Source organism: Phoca vitulina, unplaced genomic scaffold, assembly GCF_004348235.1.
Source record: "Phoca vitulina isolate PV1807 unplaced genomic scaffold, GSC_HSeal_1.0 scaffold8, whole genome shotgun sequence".
Lineage (NCBI taxonomy): Eukaryota > Metazoa > Chordata > Mammalia > Carnivora > Phocidae > Phoca > Phoca vitulina.
Window position 1 is genome coordinate 57,693,614 of NW_022589711.1, and position 22,156 is coordinate 57,715,769.

The 22,156-nt window shown below is 41.0% G+C and overlaps 1 protein-coding gene across 2 annotated transcripts in view; it reads left to right on the plus strand.

Moving 5' to 3' along the window:
- IGF2BP2 (insulin like growth factor 2 mRNA binding protein 2) overlaps window positions 1-22,156 on the plus strand; it is a 155,470-nt gene that overhangs the window by 91,074 nt on the left and 42,240 nt on the right. For both annotated transcript variants that reach the window (XM_032406974.1, XM_032406975.1), the window contains exon 3: window positions 21,366-21,414. In XM_032406974.1, coding sequence (XP_032262865.1) covers window positions 21,366-21,414 — 49 coding nt within the window. The remainder of the gene's footprint in view (window positions 1-21,365; window positions 21,415-22,156) is intronic.

The following is a 22,156-nucleotide window of genomic DNA, read 5'->3' on the forward strand; positions in this document are numbered from 1 at the left end:
TAAATGGAAAACCAGTACCATTTGCAATAAATAGAAAGTAACCATAAAAAATATACTGTGAACAAAGTGTTATTAAATTTTAGGTACTGTTGCTTGTTGAAAGGTTCTCCTTTCAACATGATCTCCTTTTTTAAAGAGGGAGAAGGATTAGTATTGGTGAGGTATTAAAAACTGTCCAGCCACAGCCTGAGACTTTTTCCTTGATGTACAAAGAAATATTAGAAAATAAGTGAAATGTGATACATTGTTTTTTATTGCTGAATTTGCTCATCTCCTGCAGTCATCACATGGAACTATGTATGTCTCGTGTGCCACTTAAAAACACTACCAGAATGGAAGGACTAGTGATGTGGGCGTCAGATCTATGTTCAGATTCCTGGCTTCACCTTAGATTCCCCAAGTGCAAAGTGCAAGCAGTTAATACTTCACCTTCATTCATGCAAGATAGGAGCCAGGTATTGACTGTCTGGGTCAGTGGCAGTGTGGGGCTCTTTTAGGCACTGTGTCTAGTGTTCGTAGGGTACCCAACACAATGCCTGTCCCTCACATAGGCACTGTTGTTGTCCTTGGAATGCCTGTGAGTCCACAATCTCTCTTATAGTTCTTACAGTATTATCTGTGAAATTTCTATAACTGACCCTATCCCATCACAGCTGAGGGACCTTGGGCAAGTTACTTACATTCTCTGCCGGCCTGCTGGCCAGTGTGAGACTCAAATGAGGGGGCGTGTGTAAAAACGCTTTGCAGCAGTGAAGGCTGCACCGGTTTTATCCCTGACAGTACCTCAGATGGTAGGTTTTGGTGTCCTGTCTTCCTTGCCTCCCGGACTGGTTCCTGGAAGGCAGAGACTATAGTGGGAGCCTTCTATCTACATCACCCCTTTGCATTTACAACTTGTGTGAAACTGTCAGTGAAAGGAATGGAAAATGTAATTCCTGTTCATTCTCACTTCCTTTTCTACCTCCCAAGACCGGAGCTTTTGGCCTTACAATCTCTAATGAATCTCAGTAGTCCCTCCTTCCCATGTGGAAAATACTGGTATGGTAGATGAGGCTGTGGCCATTGGTGTGGGCCCGGGATGAAAATGTGTCTACTTGTCCGCGGCGGGTGCTGCTTGGGTCTGTGTGTGTCACCTCCCACAGTCCCATTCTGCACCATTTGCCCTTTAGCCGGTTAATTCTCTGCCATTTCAAAGCTCACTCTCCACCTCCTGTGATCCTGCTGATTCACAGTCTTCCCTTTAGAACTTTTGTTTGTTACAGATGTTTTTACAAGTTCTTAGCCATGGGGTTCTTTTCTTCTAGCCTTTACAAACCATTTTTCTTGGCTCACAGATTAAAGTCTGTCTATCTGTGTCATTGAATGAAGATTTCTAAGACTTCTCTGAGTCCTATTCTCAGAATAAACCACTCACAGCATAGAAATTCTTCCTTCAAAGGTTGTTTTTTTGTTTTGTTTTGTTTTGTTTTATTTTGCCTGGACAACTTAGTTCTTGTACAGATTTCTATGGGTGGAAGAGACATCTGTTGTGTCCTTGAGGGAAGGCGGCAGGCAGGACTGGAGAATCCTTGACACTGAGCAGGTTTGTAGAAAAAGGCCATCTGGCCCCAAGAAATGAAGTAGCCTGCCACAGTCACATATCGAGGTGGTGGCCTCATGCTCAGCAGTCCTGGTGCCTCCCTCTCTGCCTATGACCTCCAAATAAACTGGGGTCTCAAGCCCTGAGGGAATGAGCTTTCTCTCAGGGCTCTCTGGCCCTCAAAGGGCTGCAAGGAACCTGGTCAGAGACAGAGGGGCCTCTCCTCATTCCAGTGACCTGGCCTGACCAAAATGGGATGAATTGAGAGGCCCGATGACATGGGCTTACAGGGCAGCTACTCCTGCTATCTGCTCACTTGTTTACAGTCATCCCTCGAGCATGGAAAGTGCTAGATGGTGGGATGAAGAAATCACAGGGAGCAGAGTCTGGCTGGGCAGTAGAGATGTAAACAGAGGGTTGTGGTAAGTGCGACAAAGAAGGCTGTGGGAGTACTGACCTTGCCAGGATAGGCACCCTCCCCCCAGTGAAGGTGAAATTTTGATCCTGGCACCTAATGTTCACCACACAATACCTGGAAATGAAGAACGTCCCCCGCCCCCATCCTGAGGAACAGCCAGCACTGTTGGGGTTGGCTTCCCCATGCACCAGACTGACTGAGTCAATACCCTCTCTTTAACCAGACCAGGGAGCTCAGGACAGCCAACGGTGTTCTCCCTGGTGCTGCTCCTCTCCACCCTCCCTGAAGGAAAGTAGGAGGTGAATCCCCCATGAGGATAGGTTGATGGCATGGATATGGTGGCCAGCCTCCCAGTCCTGGCATCTAAGGAACCCTACATAGTAAGGCAGCCTACTCCCTAGAGATCTGTGCTCTGTGCTATTAGCAGAGGCATAAGGAGAGACCTCTGAGTTTTGTTTCTGTTGAATATAGAAAGAGAGGAAGGAATAGAGGCATATTCTGCTTCAGCACACAGCAGGTTTGTAAGATTGTACTACAGACCAAAGGCAGATCAGCTAGATCAGTGTTTATTAGATAGCTGCTGAAGAGAAGATATCAATTTTAAAAATCCAAAAATATGTTGGGCAGAAGAATCATTATTGGAATAAGTAAATAGTCTTCTGTGGGCCTTACTTTGATGGAGGCATTATTTACATGGATTTAAAAAAAAATAGAAGTTCTTGTGCATTTGTTTAAAAAAAATCAATCATGTTGTTTAATCATGGCTTTCACTAACCTAAGACACTCTTAGTATTTTTAATGGATTTATCTGTTGTACTCTTCAATAGGTGTGGTAAATACCTGCTGGAGACAAAAGAGTATTACAGTGGTAGTTGGTGAGATGCTTTTGTTTTAAGTTAAAGAGGCACTTAATTTGTTGGTTAAATGTACCTGGCAGCCCCATGTCAAGGAGAAATGAGGGATAGTCAGCGGACTTCCCCAATAGTGGTGTGCACACAGCCACAGGAAAGGGTAGAATTATGCTCATACCCAAATTTTCAGAGCCACAAGGCTCTTTTCTCTGAGGAAGGAAGTCAGTAAGAAGAAAGAAGAGGGGCGCCTGGGTGGCTCAGTCTGTTAAGCTTCTGCCTTCAGCTCAGGTCGTGATCTCAGGGTCCTGGGATCGAGCCCCGCATTGGGCTCCCTGCTCAGTGGAGAGCCTGCTTCTCCCTCTCCCTCTGCTGCTCCCCCTGCTTGTGCTCTCTGTCTGTCTCTCTTGCTGTCAAATAAATGAATAAAATCTTAAAAAAAAAAAAAAAAGAAGAAGAAGAAGAAAGAAGAAAACAGGTTCTGAAAAGAAGGTTAATGCTGATGGCTATGTTTATGTGTCTCCAGTGTTTCACCTGGTGTTCAACTGACCCTGCAAAGGGCCTGATGTTTTGTTTCCGGGTCTTGGTGAAAGATTTAACATTTTCATGGCTCAACTCAGGAAATAGGAAGCTTTTCTTGATCCAGTTCCTGCCAACCTCTCCAGCCTGCTCTCTTGACCTTCCCTGGAAGCATTCTTTGCTCCTCTCAAACTAAATGACCTGGCCACCATGCTTTTATGTACCTCATTCCCTTGACATGGAAGGCCTTTCTGGACTCTTCTCCACTTTTGACCTTGCTTCTGGACCCCTTACCTTTGTTCACCTGGCCCATTCTGTCTCCTACTGCTCAGGACTCGGCTGAGGTGTCTCTGGGGGCCTTTGCTGGGTTCCACCCTGGCACCCTCCAGGGTGACACAGGCCTGTCTTGGCTATAGGGTGCACTCACTGTGTATGTGACTGTCTTCCCAACCAGACTGTGAGTTCCTCCTGGGAGAGGACAGGCTTTTCACCTGTCTCTCTGGTGTCCAGCATAGTAAATAACTCAGCAAGTGTTTGTCAAATAAATGAAATTAGTGAGATTAATCAAATCCAGAAGTCACCTCCTAGAATACTGAAGAAAAGTGGGGAAGAATTCTGTCAAGTTTCTGGGGCACCTGGGTGGCTTAGTTGGTTAAACGCCCCAACTCTTGGTTTTAGCTCAGGTCATGATCTCAGGGGTCATGAGATCGAGCCCCGCGTCAGGCTCCATGCTTAGTGGGGAGTCTGTTTGAAGATTCTCTCCCTCTGCCCCCCCATAAATAAATAAATCTTAATTTAAAAAAAAGAATTACGTCAAGTTTCCCAGGGTGGGTGAAGTGAGGGAGGTTCTTGAACATATGAAGAATGATCAACCTCATTTGTAATTAAAATACAAGTAAGATAATACTTTTCACCTGTGAATAGGCAGAAATAAAAAATTTGATAACTATGTTTTCAGATGTGTGGAGAAACAACATTATGTTGCATTTGTATTTTAACATTATAAATGCAAGCCCTTTAACCCAGTGATTCCACTTCTAGGGGCTCATCTTCCAAGATATAGCCACACATGTGCAAAATTAGTAGATAGATAGATAGATAGATAGATAGATAGATAGATATTACAGCATTTGGGTTTTTGTTGGTTTGTTTTGAAATAGCAAAAGAATAGAAACATTATATGTCCATCAGGAGACCATGGGGCACCTGAGTGGCTCAGACGGTTAAGCGTCTACCTTCAGCTCAGGTCATGATCCCAGGGTCCTGGGATCGAGTCCCGCATCAGGCTCCCTGCTCAGCGGGGAGTCTGCTTTTCCCTCTCTCCCTGTGTCTCCCCCTGCATGTGCTCTATCTCTCTCTCTCTTTCTTAAATGAATAAATAAAATCTTTAAGAAAAAGAAAGGAGACCAGTTAAATTAATTATGGTACTTTCATAAAATTGAGTATTATGCACTTATCAAAAAGAATAATACAACTCTACGTGTATGAGTATGAAATAATCTTCAAGTGAAAACATAAACAGAGCACTAACATTTTTATTTGGTGGGGAGAATATATACATACATGCTTATGTATAGAATACTCTGGAATGATTTTTTTTTTAAAACTAGTATCAAGAATAAGAGGGCATAAGTACAGAAGGGAATTGTTATACTATACCTTTTGGTATCTTTTGAACTTTGTGCAAAGACAATATAGTATTTGGGGCACCTGGGTGGCTCAGTTGGTTAAGTGTCTGCTCAGGTCTCGATCCTGGGGTCCTGGGACAAGCCCCACATAGGGCTCCCTGCTCAGGGGAGTCTGCTTCACCCTCTCTCTCTCCCTTTGTGCTCTCCCTGTCTCTCTCTCAAATAAAATCTTTAGAAAAAAACAAAAGTACATTTGTTTGAAAGAAACCAGTTAAGTGGTAGGTGTAAATGTTCAGATTTGCTGAAATCTGCAGGACCACTGTATAGAAGTCACTGAGAAGAATTCTATCCTATGAACACTTTCCTCCTGATGTCTCCCCACACCCTTCCACCCTCTGACCCCTGCCTTTGAAGTCTTTCTTAATCACCTGTTACCTAGACCCTTGTTGCTGGAAAGAGCCTTGGACACTTATCTAGTGGTATTTTCATCAAATCAGGCTGAACATTGCTGCTTTTTGAATAAATATGCTATGCCTTAAGTTTCACTTACTGCTAGAGCATGTTACTTTAAAAATATGAATGTGGGCTTTAAAGAACTATTTAGATCAAAGTTGCAATAACAAGAAGAGTATCACTACAATACTAATTAACCAACATCTGAATTATGTGCCAGAGCTGTTTCTGTGTAGTGGAAACATAGGCTTTGATCTGGTGATTTCTGACATCAGTGGAATTCCTTGGAGGCAATTATAGTCTCCTTATTCACAGTCCCATGCCAAGACCTACATATACCTATAGGATGTTGGACGAGCTCCTACTTAGCTGTGCCATACCCTCCATTCGTAGTAAATTTCATGAAATAACATCACACCTTCAAAATCCAGGTACCAGAGATTGTGCAAGAGTAACCCTGACGGTAGTGAAGGTGTAAACATAAAGCTTCTGTAATCAGGTAGAAAAGGGAATAAATGGGATAAATTGTGGCTGTTGGGATGGGTCATGATACAAATAGAGTCAAAACCCACTATTTTTGGAATACTACTCAGCCATCAAAAAAATGAAATCTTACCATTTGCAGTGATGTAGGTGGAACTAGAAGGTATTATGCTAAGCAAAATAAATCAATCAGAGAAAGACAATTATATAATCTCATGTGGAATTCAAGAAACAAAACAGGATCATAAGAGAAGAGAGGGAAAAATAAAGACAAAACAGAGAGGGAGACAAACTATAAGAGACCCTTAAGCATAGGAAACAAACCTGAGGGTTGCTAGAGGGGAAGGAGGTAGAGGGATGGGGTAACTGGGTGATGAGCATTAAGGAGGGCATGTGATGTAATGAGCACAGGGTATTATATAAGACTGAGGAATCACTGACCTCTACCTCTGAAACCAATTATACATTATATGTTAATTGAATTTAAATTTTAAAAATGGGAAAAACCCACTATTTTTGGATTGTAAGCCATCCTATTATAAAATACTATGGAGGGGCGCCTGGGTGGCTCAGTCGTTAAGCGTCTGCCTTCGGCTCAGGTCGTGATCCCAGGGTCCTGGGATCAAGCCCCGCATCGGGCTCCCTGCTCCGCGGGAAGCCTGCTTCTCCCTCTCCCACTCCCCCTGCTTGTGTTCCCTCTCTCGCTGTCTCTCTGTCAAATAAATAAATAAAGTCTAAAAATAAAAAATAAAAAAATAAAAAAAAATAAAATACTATGGACTGTGTCATCTATCTTATTTATTGGTTTGTTCAAAACAATATGCAAGCTTTGCTGAATTGGTTTTTTTGTTTTTGTTTTTGTTTTTCCAGTTCTCTTTGTAGCTTAGGTCCATGGAGATACCTCTTCTGCTTCTTAACCTTCTCTTTGTGACAGTTTTGTTTTGCTGCTAAAATGAAGTGAATTTTAGTTTGGGAAAGCATTTGGTCTGTCATCTTGTCTAACTGCCTCCAGTTCTGAGGCATTAACCAGAGAGGTTAAAGGACTGGCCTCAACATCTGTCTGACAACGTGTCCAAAGGGGAGCGGGATTCATACTCAGCTGGGCATGCCTTCCACTCTGCTGCCCTGTTGTTGAAATAATGGTAACCTTTGGTAACGGAATGTTTTATTAGGGGTGGGGAGAATCACAGAGTTAGAAAATCCAGGGAATAGATTTAAATTTATATTTTTTCTTAAATCGTATTTCTCTTAAGAAATCAGGGCCTTTTCTTTTGCTTACAGACATTTGATAAAGTGTTTGCATTTCCACAAGTTTCTAGTGGATATTACAAGTTCTCTATTTACCATCAAGGAACAAAAGTACTCTCACTTAAGCATAATAATCAAGGTGCTCTTAAATGAAGAAGCATAATCCTTCAGTTTGCCAGTTGTACTCCTCAGCTTCTAAAATTATCCTGAAATGGATTTTTAGCCTGACTCCTCAGGTGGCTCCACATAATTTCAGTAGCATCTTCCTTGGTTCAGTGCTGCCTCCATGCAGTGCCTTCTATTGAATGACATGGTTGTGACTCATCAGATGAAGTCAGATTCACTCACATTTCATAGGAAAACCAGCTCTCCTGGGTACATCAGAACCAAAGCTGGGAATGAGAGATGCAAGCGCATTTGAGGTTGCTGTGCGTCTATCAAAATAATCCTGCCCACATTTGTAGGGAGCACTGCAGTTTACAGGGTACTATCTCATAATTCCTTGGGGTTTGGCAAGGGACAATTAAGAGGAGAGGGCAGTTGCTCATCACAAAACTAAGGAGACTGGGACTCTATGAACAGCAGAGGGGAGGGCAGCGCTGAACCCTCCTCCCTCCCCCAATCATGTTGCTGAGGACCTGGCCCCAGGCAAAAAGAGAAGGAGCTTCCCGAAGTAGGGGGCAGCCCTGTGCTGCATCCAGGGGAGGGGAAAGAGATGGGAAAAGGAATTTGAAGCTGTGGTAGCAGGACCTCTTATGGCCACCTGCTGAGCCAGGTAGGTTGTTCACCTTTATTCAGGCCAGGCGTTGACTTCTCTCTGCAACTTCCCATTGATGGATTGTGCTGGGGCCCACCCAGCCAATGGTGCTGGCTTAAGAGGAAGTGATGAAAAGTCAGGAACCAACTGAGACAGATGCTCTGTTTACAGTCTTACAGACAGGGAACTCAGAAGAGGCTGTGAATCAGCAGCTGGAAGGAATTCTGTGTTTAAGCGCCAGAGATGTTAACCCTGTCATGTACATTGATTCATTCATCAAATTTATGGAGTGCCTGCTGTGTACATGCCACCAGGTTAGAAGCTGTGGATGTATAGCAGTAGGGGTAGGATGTGCATAGTTGCAGAAGGTACAGTTCATGAACCTTGCATTTCTCTTAGTACCCTGGGAAAACTTCTCTGTGTAAAAGTCTAGTCTTCCAAAATTGGTTATAAATCAAATTTGCATATCTGAAGTTATCTCCCTGCTTATTTGCTTCATTTCAGAATTGATGTAAAGGGATCATAAAATGAATCCTCATTAAGAAGATGAATCCTTTTTTTAAAAAAAAAAAATATTTATTTTAGAGAGAGAGAAAGAGAGAATGGGGGTGGGGGGTGGAGGGAGAGGGAGAGAGAGTCTTAAGCAAACTCTCTGCTGAGTGCAACTGCCCTCTCCTCTTAATTGTCCCTTGCCAAACCCCAAGGAATTATGAGATAGTGCAACTCTCCCTGAACGTGGGCTTGATCTCACAACCCTGAGATCATGATCTGAGCCAAAACCAAGAGTCAGCTGCTTAATCAACTGCACCACCCAGGTACCCCTAGATGATAAATCCTTTTTAAAAATAAGAACAATTTATATACTCTTTCCCCGGTTCATTCATGTTTTTAAAGTTGACTGTTTGAGGTTTTAGAAAGCAAATATCAGGGCGCCTGGGTAGCTCAGTCAGTCAAGAATTGGACTCTTGATTTCAGTTCAGGTCGTGGTCTCAGGGTTGTGAGATCAAGCCCTGTGTCGGGCTCCACGCTCAGTGCGGAGCCGGCTTGAGATTCTTTCTCTTCCTTTCCTCCTGCCCCGCCCTGCCTGTGCTCGCTCTCTTTCTCTCTCGCTCTCTAAAATAAATAAATGAAATCTTTTTTAAAAGTGAATTGCATTGTACTCAAATCATGTAACATTAAGAGCTAGTGATTTTTCTCTCTTTTTTCATTGCACCTTATGAGATACCAGTTGGTCACTGATTTTTTTTCTTTGCATCCGGTGAACTGCTCTTATCTTTCCATTGGCATTGTGTGAAAAGTTGTTTTTTTGACTCCTTTCCCAATTTTGATAAATAACTTTTCCCATGGTCTTTTCTATTCTCTCCAGAGTACCCCTTTGTATAGCAGAGAAAGCCTTAGGGGGTCCAGTGCCAAGGACAGGCCCTGGGTAGGGAGGAAAGCTTCTCCAAAACCCCTTTGTGGCAATGCACGTGTCCCACATTACACCTGGGAGTATCTACCACAACCTTAACTTCTCCATGGCCCTTGGAAACAAGGACTCTGCGATGCTATTTGCTAGCTGCAATTACATTATAAGAATACTGTGCAGAAATAGGTGTTTAAAGATATTTGGTTCACTTCTAGCCAAAACCTAATTTAGGCTAGCAAAAAGCAGGGATAGCCTTTTTCCTTCAGTGTTTAATTAGATCAAGGCACCAACTCTGAAGTACTTTCTTTTGTCCTATTGACATTAAGTTGAGAGTTCTAAGGGTTGCTGAAGTCAATATTGTCCTGTCTTTTTTACTCCCTAGAATATAAGCAGCCTGAGGACCTTTTTGTTTTGTTTACTAATATACCCCAGAACCTAAGCCAAGTGCTTGGCATATAACAGGTGTTTAGGGAACATTTGCTCAATGAATTTGGAAAAGTTTTAAGTTTAATCTTAGAAATCATCCTGTTCTCCAAAATCAGATAAAATGTCCTATATTTAATCTCCTGTCAGAACATTTGGGTATGTGTGGCTTAGGTTGTTTACAATCCAGTATAGGTGAGATGTTACTCTTGTGTGAGATGGTGAATACTACTTGATGTGCACAGCAAAGGGAAGGAGTTCCTTTGTGAGGGAGGGGTATGTGATTTGGCTAACCCTCTCCTACCTTTCTCTGCTTATTGGGATTCAGGGCTATAGTAGAGATGCATTTAATTTTCTCAATCATCATCATGACTATAATGAATAAGATCAAAGTGTTCTATAACTGCTGGGAATAATTCCTTCTTTTCAGAAGTAAAATGTTGGTTTATCACTCATTCCCAGACATTGAGGACTCATAGCTTCTGGCTTGAATTTTTGTGTTCATTGTGAAACTCTTTCTTCAGTAAGTCAAGGCGTGCTGATGTACTTCTTGTGTTAAGGGGGGAAACACCACCTTTACATGAGTCACGACATCTAATCACAGGAAATGTGTGTAGTGGCTACTGTGCTAGGAAATATCTTCTATATTTTTCAGTCAGCAGCCTATTGCATTGAGCTGATGAGCATAAATTAGAGTCAAAGAAATTGGCTTGGTTGAAGACCAGTCAGTGTCTTCAATAAGCACATGTTCTTATAGTTGGAGGACAGAATATGGGATGGAGTGGGCCAGGAAAAAGAAGCCAGCTGTCAGCAACAAATGCTTCTGGTGAATTTGCTGATTGCTGAGCACCTGCTGTGCTCTAGACTTGGGCTGAGGAGGGAAAAAAATGAAGAAGGCCCAGGTAGGAAGGAAGGGAGGAGGGAAGGAGGGGGACAGATTTGTGTGCTCTTTGGAAAACTAAAGAAACAATTATTTGAAAATGGGTTGAAGAGATGCTGGAAGGATGGCATAGGTGTGGGTGACTAGGCATGTGGCTCTCTTTGCCTTTACAAAGATGATTTTGTGTTTACCATACACCACACAAGGCAAACATTTATATACTCGGATCATAACTTGTGTTGCATCGAGTTTATGTGTATCATTTATCTTGGCTCAAATTATGATGTCTAAATATGTGTTTGTACCCTGGTTAGTCTTAATTACAGATAATGAGTTGAGGGCCTTGTAAAGAGTAACTAATCACTTCTGTAGAAACACAGTTTGGTTTTGTTAACTGGAACCTTCATCACAGCAGAATAAAAACATTAAAGAAAATCCTTTCAGTTCTTATTCTGTTTAGATCTTAAAAAGCTGGAAGTTGGTGTGCAGATTTTTGGTTCACAAAGACTCAGCCTTACCTCTCAAAATCTCACCGTCGTGAATCCAAATGCATGTTTGTACTTTGGCACACATAAATGTTCTGGCCTTCTGAGGACTTAATCCATGTGTCTGGGATCTACTCCACCTTTCCCCGTACAGCAGTTGTTTTTGGGAGAGAGGTCTCAAACTTTATCATGAGGCTCAGCACAGCCCTGGTTGAGGCCAGCGGTACTAAGCAAAACTGTGAGGCAGATCATTCCCCCCTTTGCAGGCCTTTGCAGGTGTGTCCAGCTCCCAGCCCTTCACCAGAAGAGCTGACTGTCAACCAGGAGTCAGCTGACCTGGTGAAGAAAGTCTTTATCCGCCAGTCCCCCCCCCCCCCAAGGGCATTTATATGTAAGCGAATTCTTTTGAGGAGCAACAAGTGAGCCGCAATGGTGAAGTTTCCAAAATGACCCTTCCTGGAGGAGGTGTTTTTGGTCAGAGTCTACAATGAGGTTGACACTGAGAGGGAAAGGCTAGAAGTCTATTCCTAAGACCCATTTTCCTAGAATTTGCCTGAAAGGGCGTATCTTGTCCAAAATTCATTGAACTGAAATCTATACATAAAGTGTAAATTTTGCTATTGGTGAATTGACAATTACAAAGTGACATTTTAAGAAAAAAGATTTAAACTTGTAGAGCCTATGTCAAAAATATCACTCCCTACCTGTGAGATGCAGGCCAGGGGACTCATCAACTTCTCAGTTTATGGATTTGAAAAATGGGGATAACAATGCCCACTTCCTGTGGGAGTGGTAAGGCTTAAAATGAGATGCTTAGGATACATGAACTTAAGCCGTGGTGGTGGTTTGGGGAAAGCTTCCCGCTAAAAACACTGTGATGAATGTTTGGGGTGTACCTTTGAAAACTTTATTAGACTTCATTAAATAAAATAACTTGGATGGGGAAGAGATAGTGTTAAGTGAAGCACATGGAGAAGTTTTGGTCACACCAGAGCTCAAACTATTTCTTTGTCATGTCACAAAATGAATTAAGGAGGGGGATGGTGGATGGGAAAGGTGGTATTATTTGTAGGAAATTGTATACAAACCTTGATAAGAGTGGTCACACTTTTCCTGTAAGCATTTTTTATTTTCTTTTTAATTTCCTGAAGAAGTTTTTGGCAAAGAAAAATATCAATTTTTTCCCCAAATTATTATTAGATTTTTTTTTGTCTTCAGTTCAAATAGTTCTCCTATTTACCGCTATTCTGGTAAAAGGAGCCCTTTGCCAAAAACTGAATATGAATCAAAAAAGAGAAAGTTTTAGATACTTCCTTTTTAAAGAGCTAAAATATTGGATCTCTGAGAAATCTGGTTACCTACTTCGCTAGAACAGTATATGGTCATTTCAGTCTACAAAGTCAAGCATGCTAGTTCCTTTTTTTTTTTTTTTTAAGATTTTATTTTTTAAGTAATCTCTACCCCCAACTTGGGGCTCGAACCCACAACCCTGAGATCAAGAGTTGCATGCTCACCAGCCGAGCCAGCCAGGCGCCCCCATACTGATTCCTTTTAACAGATTATTTTAAACTTCCTCTTACACTTTCCAAAGGATTTATAGAATCCTGCAATTGGAATGAAACTTAATGGTCTTTTAATGCAAATTATACTCACTGTACCCCTTCCCAATAGGGGAATTACTTCACCATCTTGCCCAGGAGTAACAGTCTGGCTGGTCTTCTCATGAACGTCTAATCATCATAAATCATCCCATTGACTTTTCTCTTTTGCCTTCTCCCTCTTTCAGCAACAATTAAGAATTTTTGGTGCTTTCCTCAAAAGGGAAATCTGGAATTGTGTTAGCAACTTCTTAAAAAGTCAAGGCCTTTTTATAAGCTAGTAGACTGTCTGAGAGGGTGTAGGAGGTTAAGTAAGTTACAAAGTCTCAGGCTACTGCTTATCATATTCACTGATGTCTTTTCTGTCACATTCAAGCAGTGGACTTTCATGAGCTCCTGACCCTGAATGTGCAGGAAGCATGAGTATGTTAGGACTGCTTGAGGATTTATGGTTTTGTGGACCTGAGTTTATAGAGGAAAGGAAGTTACCAGGTTTTTAACTGTAGTTCTGCTGGCTTAAAACCCTTTACAATAGGTCACCACAATAATACCTAATTTAATCCTTTTATGATTTGGCCCATAGTACTGCTAGTATTAATTCACAAAGACTTTGATCACATAATTTTTCTTACTAAAAAATCCCAAAACCTCTTTTTGTTCATTTTTTTCAGCGGTTTATATATTAAAAACATTAAGTTTTCTAATAACTGTTATAATACATTTATTTTAGATCCCGTAGAGGCAAAGGCAATTGTTCTTCATAATTTTGTAACAAAGAAACTGACTAAACAATTTGTTTAGTTGACTCCTAATCATTTTCTGTGCCCTGCCTCTGTGTGTGTGTGTGTGTGTGCGCGTGTGTGTGTGTGTGTGTGTTTGAGAAAGAGAGAAAGAGAGACAGACAGAAAAGAGGGATTTGGGGAGAGGATTTAAGTGACAGTTGACTAGAGGATTGGACTTGGCTATCACTGGTGAGTCATTTGCTTCCCTGAGCAGCCCTAGGTCCTAGTTCAATTTAGCACTGAATATCTTTTGTACAGACTGTCCAGAAGTTTTAAGTTTAAGGGTTTTTTAAAATTTTTATTTAAATTCAATTAATTAACATATAATGTATTATTTGTTTCAGGGATACAGGTCTGTGATTCATCAGTCTTATATAATACCCAGTGCTCATTACAACACATACCCTCCCCAGTGTCCATCACCCAGTTACCCCATCCCTCCACCCCCCTTCCCTCCGGCAACCCTCAGTTTGTTTCCTATGATTAAGAGTCTTTTATGGTTTGTCTCCCTGTCTGGTTTCATCTTGTTTCATTTTTTCCTCTCTTCCCCTATGATCCTCTGCCTTGTTTCTTAAATTTCACATATCAGTGAGATCATATGATAATTGTCTTTGATTGACTTATTTTGCTTAGCATAATACCCTCTAGTTCCATCCACATCGTTGCAAATGGCAAGATTTCCTTTTTTGATGGCTGAGTAATATTCCATTGTGTATATATACACACCCCATCTTCTTTATCCATTCATCTGTGGATGGGCATCTGGGCTCTTTCCATAGTTTGGCTATTGTGGACATTGCTGCTATAAACATCGGGGTGCATGTACCCCTTCAGATCCCTACATTTGTATCTTTGGGGTAAATACCCAGTAGTGCAATTGCTGGATCGTATGGTAGCTCTATTTTCGACTTTTTGAGGAACCTCCATACTGTTTTCCAGAGTGGCTGCACCAGCTTGCATTCCCACCAGCAGTGTAAGAGGGTTCCCCTTTCTCCGTATCCTCACCAACATCTGTTGTTTCCTAACTTGTTAATTTTAGCCATTCTGACTGGTGTGAGGTGGTATCTCATTGAGGTTTTGATTTGTATTTCCCTGATGCCAAGTGATGTGGAGCATTTTTTCAGTGTCTATTGGCCATTTGGATGTCTTCTTTGGAGAAATGTCTGTTCATGTCTTCTGCCCATTTCTTGATTGGATTATTTGTTCTTTGGGAGTTGAGTTTAATAAGTTCTTTATAGATTTTGGATACTAGCCCTTTATCTGATATGTCATTTGCAAATATCTTCTCTCATTCTGTCTGTTCTCTTTTGGTTTTGTTGACTGTTTCCTTTGCTGTGCAGAAGCTTTTTATCTTGATGAAGTCCCAATTAAGTTTAAGTTTTGAACACATACTAATGAGTGCATGGAATACAGTGGAATCTGACTGTAGCACTATCTGGTGAGGGAGGGTGACACAAAAACCATGGTGGTTTTAGTCTTGGCTCTGCCACAGTCCTTGGAGTTGGTTAACATACTTGCCACTCTTTACAGAGAATGCACATTTCGTGGTGCTCTAATTTCCCTCCAGAGTGGGACTGTGTGTCATCTGATGGCACCCAGAATTGCTGTGGAAACAGAGGGGACCTAGTTAGGTAGAATCCCTCATAGAACACCAAAGGACTCTATCATAGGATCCTCTTTACTTCCTAGATTACCTCTCTTGTCCACAGTTTACCTGGGGATCCTCCAGTCCCTAGACGGCCTAATTTTCAAATGGAACCTGAGGTCTCACGAGCTGTATTCCCACAATTTGTGAATTTTGTTCTCCACTTAAGCCCTCATCGTGGTCAAGGCTTGGGCTAGAATTCCCAAGGTAGCTGATTAGACTTGTGGCTAATTACCATATGCCTGAAAAACTATGCCATCATCCTCTGCATATGCAAGCATGTATTTTACTTCTTCCCCCCCCCACCCCGCTAAATACAGGTAAAATAGTTCTTCAGAATCACAGAAATTCCATGACAATTAAATATGATTGTATTTCCCCAAATGGTTGGCCACTTATTCTAAGCTACAAATTCTACCATACAAAATAATTTCTGCCAGGTAATTGAAATTCCTAACAATGGACATCTCGTTTATCTGAAATTGACTCAAGTTGGAACTTTCTATTTCTTCTGGGCATCTACAGTACAAAGATAATAACATTCATAAAAAGTATTCTGAGGCACTTAGATGTTGAAAAACTCCATATACTGTCAATTAAGTCAGTTAGAATTAGATGAACTGGGGTTAAATATATTTGTTTTATAGTTCTTTAAGATTTGATAGTCTAGACATGTATGCTACAGTCACCAATTAACCAGAGTATGGAATCAAAATAGCCAAGTTCCCCAGCCCATTCCCAAGATGGCTGTAGGGCTATATTACCCCTTTCCTGGTAGCATGGAGGCTGAGCTTCTTTCCTTTTCTCACCCAGAATGCTTACCTTCCTTGAATTTTGAGAGTGGGTAATTCTAAATTCCTAAATCCTGAAGCCACTGGGAAAGAGCCTGTGTATCTCCATTAAAGGACACTCTCTGCTTGACTGTGGGTCTTACTCTGCTTTCGATTAAAATGAAAAAGAAAAAGATCAAAACCCTGTTCCTGACTGCCCTATTTATTCTTGTCCCTTTATCCCCCATGGTTGTTGGATCTCTCTATTCTCTTTAAATCTAGAGCAATTCTGCAGTTTTTAGATTTTTTAATGACATTGACATTTTGAAGAGTCCAGACTAGTTGTCTTGTAGAAAATTTTACATTGTTTCTTTGCATTGCTCTTTTCTCCTATAGTTTTTTTTCCCCCTGTGGTGAAATGTATGTAACAAGATTTGCCATTTTAGCCATTTTTAAGTGTATCGTTCAGCTGCAGTAAGTCCACTGGCCGTGTTATACCACCATCACCACTATCTGTTTTCGGAACTTTTTCATCATCCCAAATAGAAACTCTGTACCAATAAACATAACTCCCCATTCCCCCTTCCCCCAACCCGCTGATCTAGATCTAATTAATTTGACTAGTATAAGTCTGAGTGGATTCTCTTAAGTTTGGGGATATATTGAAAACATTCCTTCATGTGAAAAAAGTTATAAGAAAATAAATATAAGACCCTAACAGATTAACTTTAGTATAGGTACTTCCCAAGTGAGCACACTAACAGATTAACTTTAATAAGCAGTACAGAGGGGCACCTGGGTGGCTCAGTCGGTTAAGCCTTCAGCTCAGGTCACGAATTCAGGGTCCTGGGATCGAGCCCCATGTAGGACTTCCTGCTCAGAGAGGAGTCTGCTTCTCCCTCTCCCTCAGCTCGTGCTCTCTCTCTCTCTCAAGTAAATAAATAAAATCTTTTAAAATAAAAATAAAAATCAGTGCAGAGCATAAAATTTTGATACATGCTGCAGCATGGATGAACCTTGAAAACATTATGTGAACTATAATAAGCTGAACACAAAAAGACGAATATTGTATAATTCCACTTACGGAGGTATCTGTATTAGGCAAATTCTTTACTCTTGTTTTTAAGGTAGATTGATGAAGGCATTGAAGGCATGCATATAAACTGCAGGTGTAACCAATTGCTTTTGATGAAGGGATAAGTGCACAAAGTTTGGGCAGTTTGGTGTGGCAAGATGAAGAGGTGGGGAGGGAGGCAGTAACAGGGTCGTGAAAGGGAATTTGGATGTGGTGACAGGAGTCTAAACAGGCAGGAGTAACCAGTCACACTTGTGTTTTAGAAAGTCACTGGCAGCCAGGGAGGGATAGATGGGAGAGGAGGGAGTACCTTCAGAAAACGGGCCAACTAGGAGACTGCTGTAATGCTTCTGGGCAGTGAGGATGAGAAATGTCATTACATAGATTTAGAGAAGCTTGACTTCTTTTTTAAAATAAAGGAACTGTAAAATTATTCCTTTTTTTAAGGAACAAAAAATTATTTTCTTAAAGCCAGTCACTTTCCTGGGGCGCCTGGGTAGCTCATTTGGTTGAGCATCTGCCTTCGGCTCAGGTCATGGTCTCAGGGTCCTGGGATCAAGCCCCGCGTCGGGCTCCCTGCTCAGTGGGGAGTCTGCTTCTCCCTCTACCCCCCCCCCCCCCCCGCTCATGCTCTCTCTCGCTATCTCTCTCTCTCTCTCAAATAAATAAATAAAAATATTAAAAACAAAAAACAAAAAACAGCAGTCACTTTCCTAAGTTACTATGCATGTGTGGCTTTTTAAAGCAGGGCACACTTTTATGGATTTCAGAGAGAAAAAGATTTACATTTGTTGGTTGAAACTGAGCCAAACACTGTGTTTCCTTTCTAAAGGAAAGAGGGAAAAGAACTCTTCCCTCTTCTCTTGACTAACTGGCAAAGGAGAAATAAACAGTTGGCCTTCCTGGGTGGGGTCAGGGGGATCCACATCACAGGCAGGCTACAGCCAGCAAGAGGAGTGCTTTTCCCAGCCCCTGGGGTGCTGTGTTCTCCTTTTAGACTAGGCACTGGGCTCTGTGCTGGACAGGAGACTAGTAAACTGCAGACTGTCCTTGAGGAAATTACCATTAGCAGAGGGTTGGTGGGGGGACACGACAGCCCCAGCAGAGAAATAATTATAGCAGAGTGAGCTGTTACAAAACCTGCAGAGTGCAGAGGAGACAGTTCTGCCTGGAGATGCCCCGGAAGCCTCCGCAACGTGTGAGCGGGGTTTGAAGGGCATGTGGAAATCCCTCACAGGGGAGAGGGAGACGGGCATCCCAGGACCCCGACAAGGAGGCATAGCATCCAGATGGTGCTGTGCAAGTTAGCAGAACTCACAGGTCCTGATCATTCCTGATCCTGAAAGATAATCACTCAGGATAATCTTCCCAGTGACCCAAGGATCAGTTTAATTGGCTCTGTAGTGATCTCCAGTTCCTTTTTTAGTTCTCAGCTCTTTTTCTTCCTTTCCATACTGATCTAAGATTAGAGATGCCACACGCTAGCTTTTTAGAGATTATTTCTCCTAGAATCCTGCTTAATGAACATTCCAGTTACTGAACTGATTGCTCGATGTGCATTCTTTACATGAGATATTACAGGGAAACATTGTTTTAGGCCCATTTAGTTAGGATTTGGGGTAATCTGGACTGGGCAGAGTGTCATGACTTACATGTTAGGAACAGAGTTGGCTAAACAAATTGATATTCTGTTAAATAAGATTTCAAGAATGCCTAACCTAATTATGGAAGAAGTGAGGTGTTTTTTGTTCTTTCTTTTTTTTTTTATTTAGTAGTTTCTAGCGTACTTTTCAAAAATAAATCTGTGTATTCATTAAAGCCGCCTTAGTAGGAGTTTTAATTGTTCATTTTTTAAAGTAAGTAAGATGTGAATACATTCCCAATTTTTAAAAAAAGTAAATGACAGAAGTAGCTAAAATAAAACGTGTATGTCCCCTTTCACCAACTACTTGTAGCTACCTTTTTTAATGCATTTACAAACATACACATTTAATAACATGTAGTCTCTTTGGGGCACTTAAAAAACTGGATCAGCCTAATCTATAATTAGCTCTCTTCTTATAACAGCATGCCTTAGAGAGTTCCCTATGACCATGCCCATGTGTTTACTTCATTTTTTTAAAAAGTAATCGCTATACCCAATGTGGGGTTCGAACTCTCAACCCCGAGATCAAGAGTTGTATGCTCTACTGACTGAGCCAGCCAGACGTCCCTACTTCATTCTTTTTAACAGTTTTATAATGTTCCATCTTGTGACTGTCCTATGATTTATTTATTCATTGCCCTGTTGGTGGATACTTAGATTGTTTGCAGTCTTTGTCATAACAAACAATGCTATAGTAGCTGTCTTTTTTCATATCTTTGTGTTCATGCATGAGTTTCTTCCAACAAGACTTATACCAGTAAATTCTTGGTTAGCGTTCAGAATCGATGTTTATATCTGGAGATACCAAAAATATTTTTCTTTAGAAATATTCAATTTCTTGCAAATTCTGATGCCTTTACTATAGTTAGGCTGATGACATCTTCTGTGGAGCATTCCATGTAGCCACTACGTGGGGTGGTGTCAGCAGTTTTATTATGAACTATTGCCAAAGGCAGTGTCAGAAGAGAGGCTTCCTAGCATAGAGGTAGAAATCAGTTCTTGGTTCTTTTTCCTCCTTCCTATCCTGATACAAGATTAGAGGTTCTATAGACGGGTTTGTATTGACATTTAAGCAGCCCTATGGTAAAGCATGAATGCATTCTCATTTTTAAAAAATAAGACAGAGGTACCGTGTAGGATCTAGAACATAGGGATGGCCCCCCTTGCATTTAAAAGCAATCTGAGAAAACTGGAGCTCCTGATTTACTTCATTGTTTGTTTCCATGTTTCCTCTCTCTTTTCCTCTCTGTATGAATTGTAACATTGTTTTCTGGGGCTATTGCCCAGATTAAAGCCATGCAAAAACATGTGGCTCCGTGTTGCCACTATTTGGTACCTCTGACACCAGAAGGAAAGAAAAAGTAATGGTGAGTACTTTGGCCATCACATCCCTTCTCTTGCAACCCCCCCAAATGGATATTTGGGGAATTGAATGTCAACTCTGTCCATTAAAATGACCTCTCTAATATTTAAATGTTGATTTGTATTTTCTTTCTAGGATCTAACATGTTCTTAAAAGGTAGAAAAATTCTTATCCTCCTATTTCTATTCTTTTTTTCTATCTAATTTTAATGTTTACATAAAAACAAGAAACAATCTAAATCACTTAAAGTTATGAGACCAGCAGGATGTCCCAGAAAAACAGAAAAATCCTCTGACTAGAAAGGCAGGAAAAGTCCCAAAAGTCCATCAACTGGGGATGGGTTAAATGCACTTTGGTACATCCAGGTAGGATAAAATAGAATGAGGATGCTCTCTGCCAACATGGGAAGATCTCCAGGATGTTACTGTTAAGGTGAAAAAAACAACATGCAGAGAGCTTGTAGAATATGCAAATATTTCTGTAAGAGAAAATGAAAAATAAGAATTTATATTTGTATTTGCTATTATTTGCATAAAGAAACTGAAGGATAAGTAAAAAGTATTTATTTCCGGGGCACCCTGGGTGGCTCAGTAGTTAAGCGTCTGCCTTCGGCTCAGGTCATGATCTCGGGGTCCTGGGATGGAGCCCCGCATCGGGCTCCCTGCTCAGTGGGGAGCCTGCTTCTCCCTCTCCCACTCCCCCTGCTTGTGTTCCCTCTCTCGCTGTGTCTCTCTCTGTCAAATAAATAAATAAAATCTTTAAAAAAAAGTATTTATTTCTGGTGAGGGAACGGGGTGCATGGGAGTAAGACTTTCCATAGTCTACCTTTTTATAGTTTTCTAATTTTTGAATTGTTACTGTATTGCTTATTTAAAGATAAAAGTAATTTTTGAAAGGAAATTTTGCACTATTAGGTACGGGATGAGCTAAATCTGATCTTGTTGAAGCCCACTCTATATGTGACTTCACCTGTCACGTTTGAGCCTAGGTACCTTTTGGGGTAGGGTCAGTTACAGGACCACATGTTTTGGGGAGGAAGGTAATAAATTCTGTTAATTAGAATATATACGGCAATTTCAGTTCTAACTACTTTGGCAAGAAATTGAAAAGGCACATCTGCATTTAAACTGTTTCTTTAGCATATTCAGACTTGTTGGGTTTATTCTTCACTTTTCCCCCCCAAGTAATTGAAAACCTTAAAACATGATGCTCATGAGTCACAGCTGGAATCTCCTGCTGATGCCTCCGTAAGCACAGTGAGAAAGTGAATTCAAACTCTGGTCTTAAGCCTGTTTTTATTATTTGCTGATGTCTGTGTCCTAGAGAGAGTGTTACAGTCTGAGCTTTCATTTTTACAGGAGCAGAAAAATTCAGATCCGAAACATCCCTCCTCACCTGCAGTGGGAGGTAAGCTAGTCTCACTTGCATGTTTAGAGTCTATCCTCACCTTACTTTTTAATAGGCCAACAAAACATCGCTCCCTCTGTTAGTTCCCTGAAGAAGTAGAGGTCCTCAAGGCCTGTCCCACAAGGCCCCTGGGTCCCCTCTCTTCCTTTTTCAGTACTCTAATGTATGTGATCTGTCATAACTTTAGGGTTGTGTTTGTCCCTTTTGTGGTGCAAGATGTGTGCTCGGAGCCCTCCTGCTCTGTCTTCTCAAGCACCAAGCACCAACAAACTGTGAAACAAAATGTATACCTGGCTGGTGATTTTTATCTCGTAATTTTGTGAATGATTTTTACCTTTCCAAATTATGATTTTGGAAAAATAAAATAAAATCAGTGGAAACCCAATAAAAATAGAAGGTCGTTAGTTTGAGTAGGTTTTTTATTTTGAATTAGTTTTGCTAGTGGCTAAGATATAGTTTCAGAATTGTAAAACTTCTTATAAAATAGCAACCTTAAAATTTAAGAAGATAAAATTTGAGGAGCGGCCTTATTGCATTATTTAAAAACAAACTGCCCCAATGTTTATTTCCAACTCAAACAAAATCAAAACAGCCTTAAAGGAAACAGAATGTTTTGTCTAATATTTTTATTACTTAAAAAAAAAAAAACAGCCTTTATTATGAAACATTTCAAACATATATATCCCATTGCTTTGTAAAATTAGGAGATTCCCTAGAGAAAAACAGAAGGAAGAATGGTTAT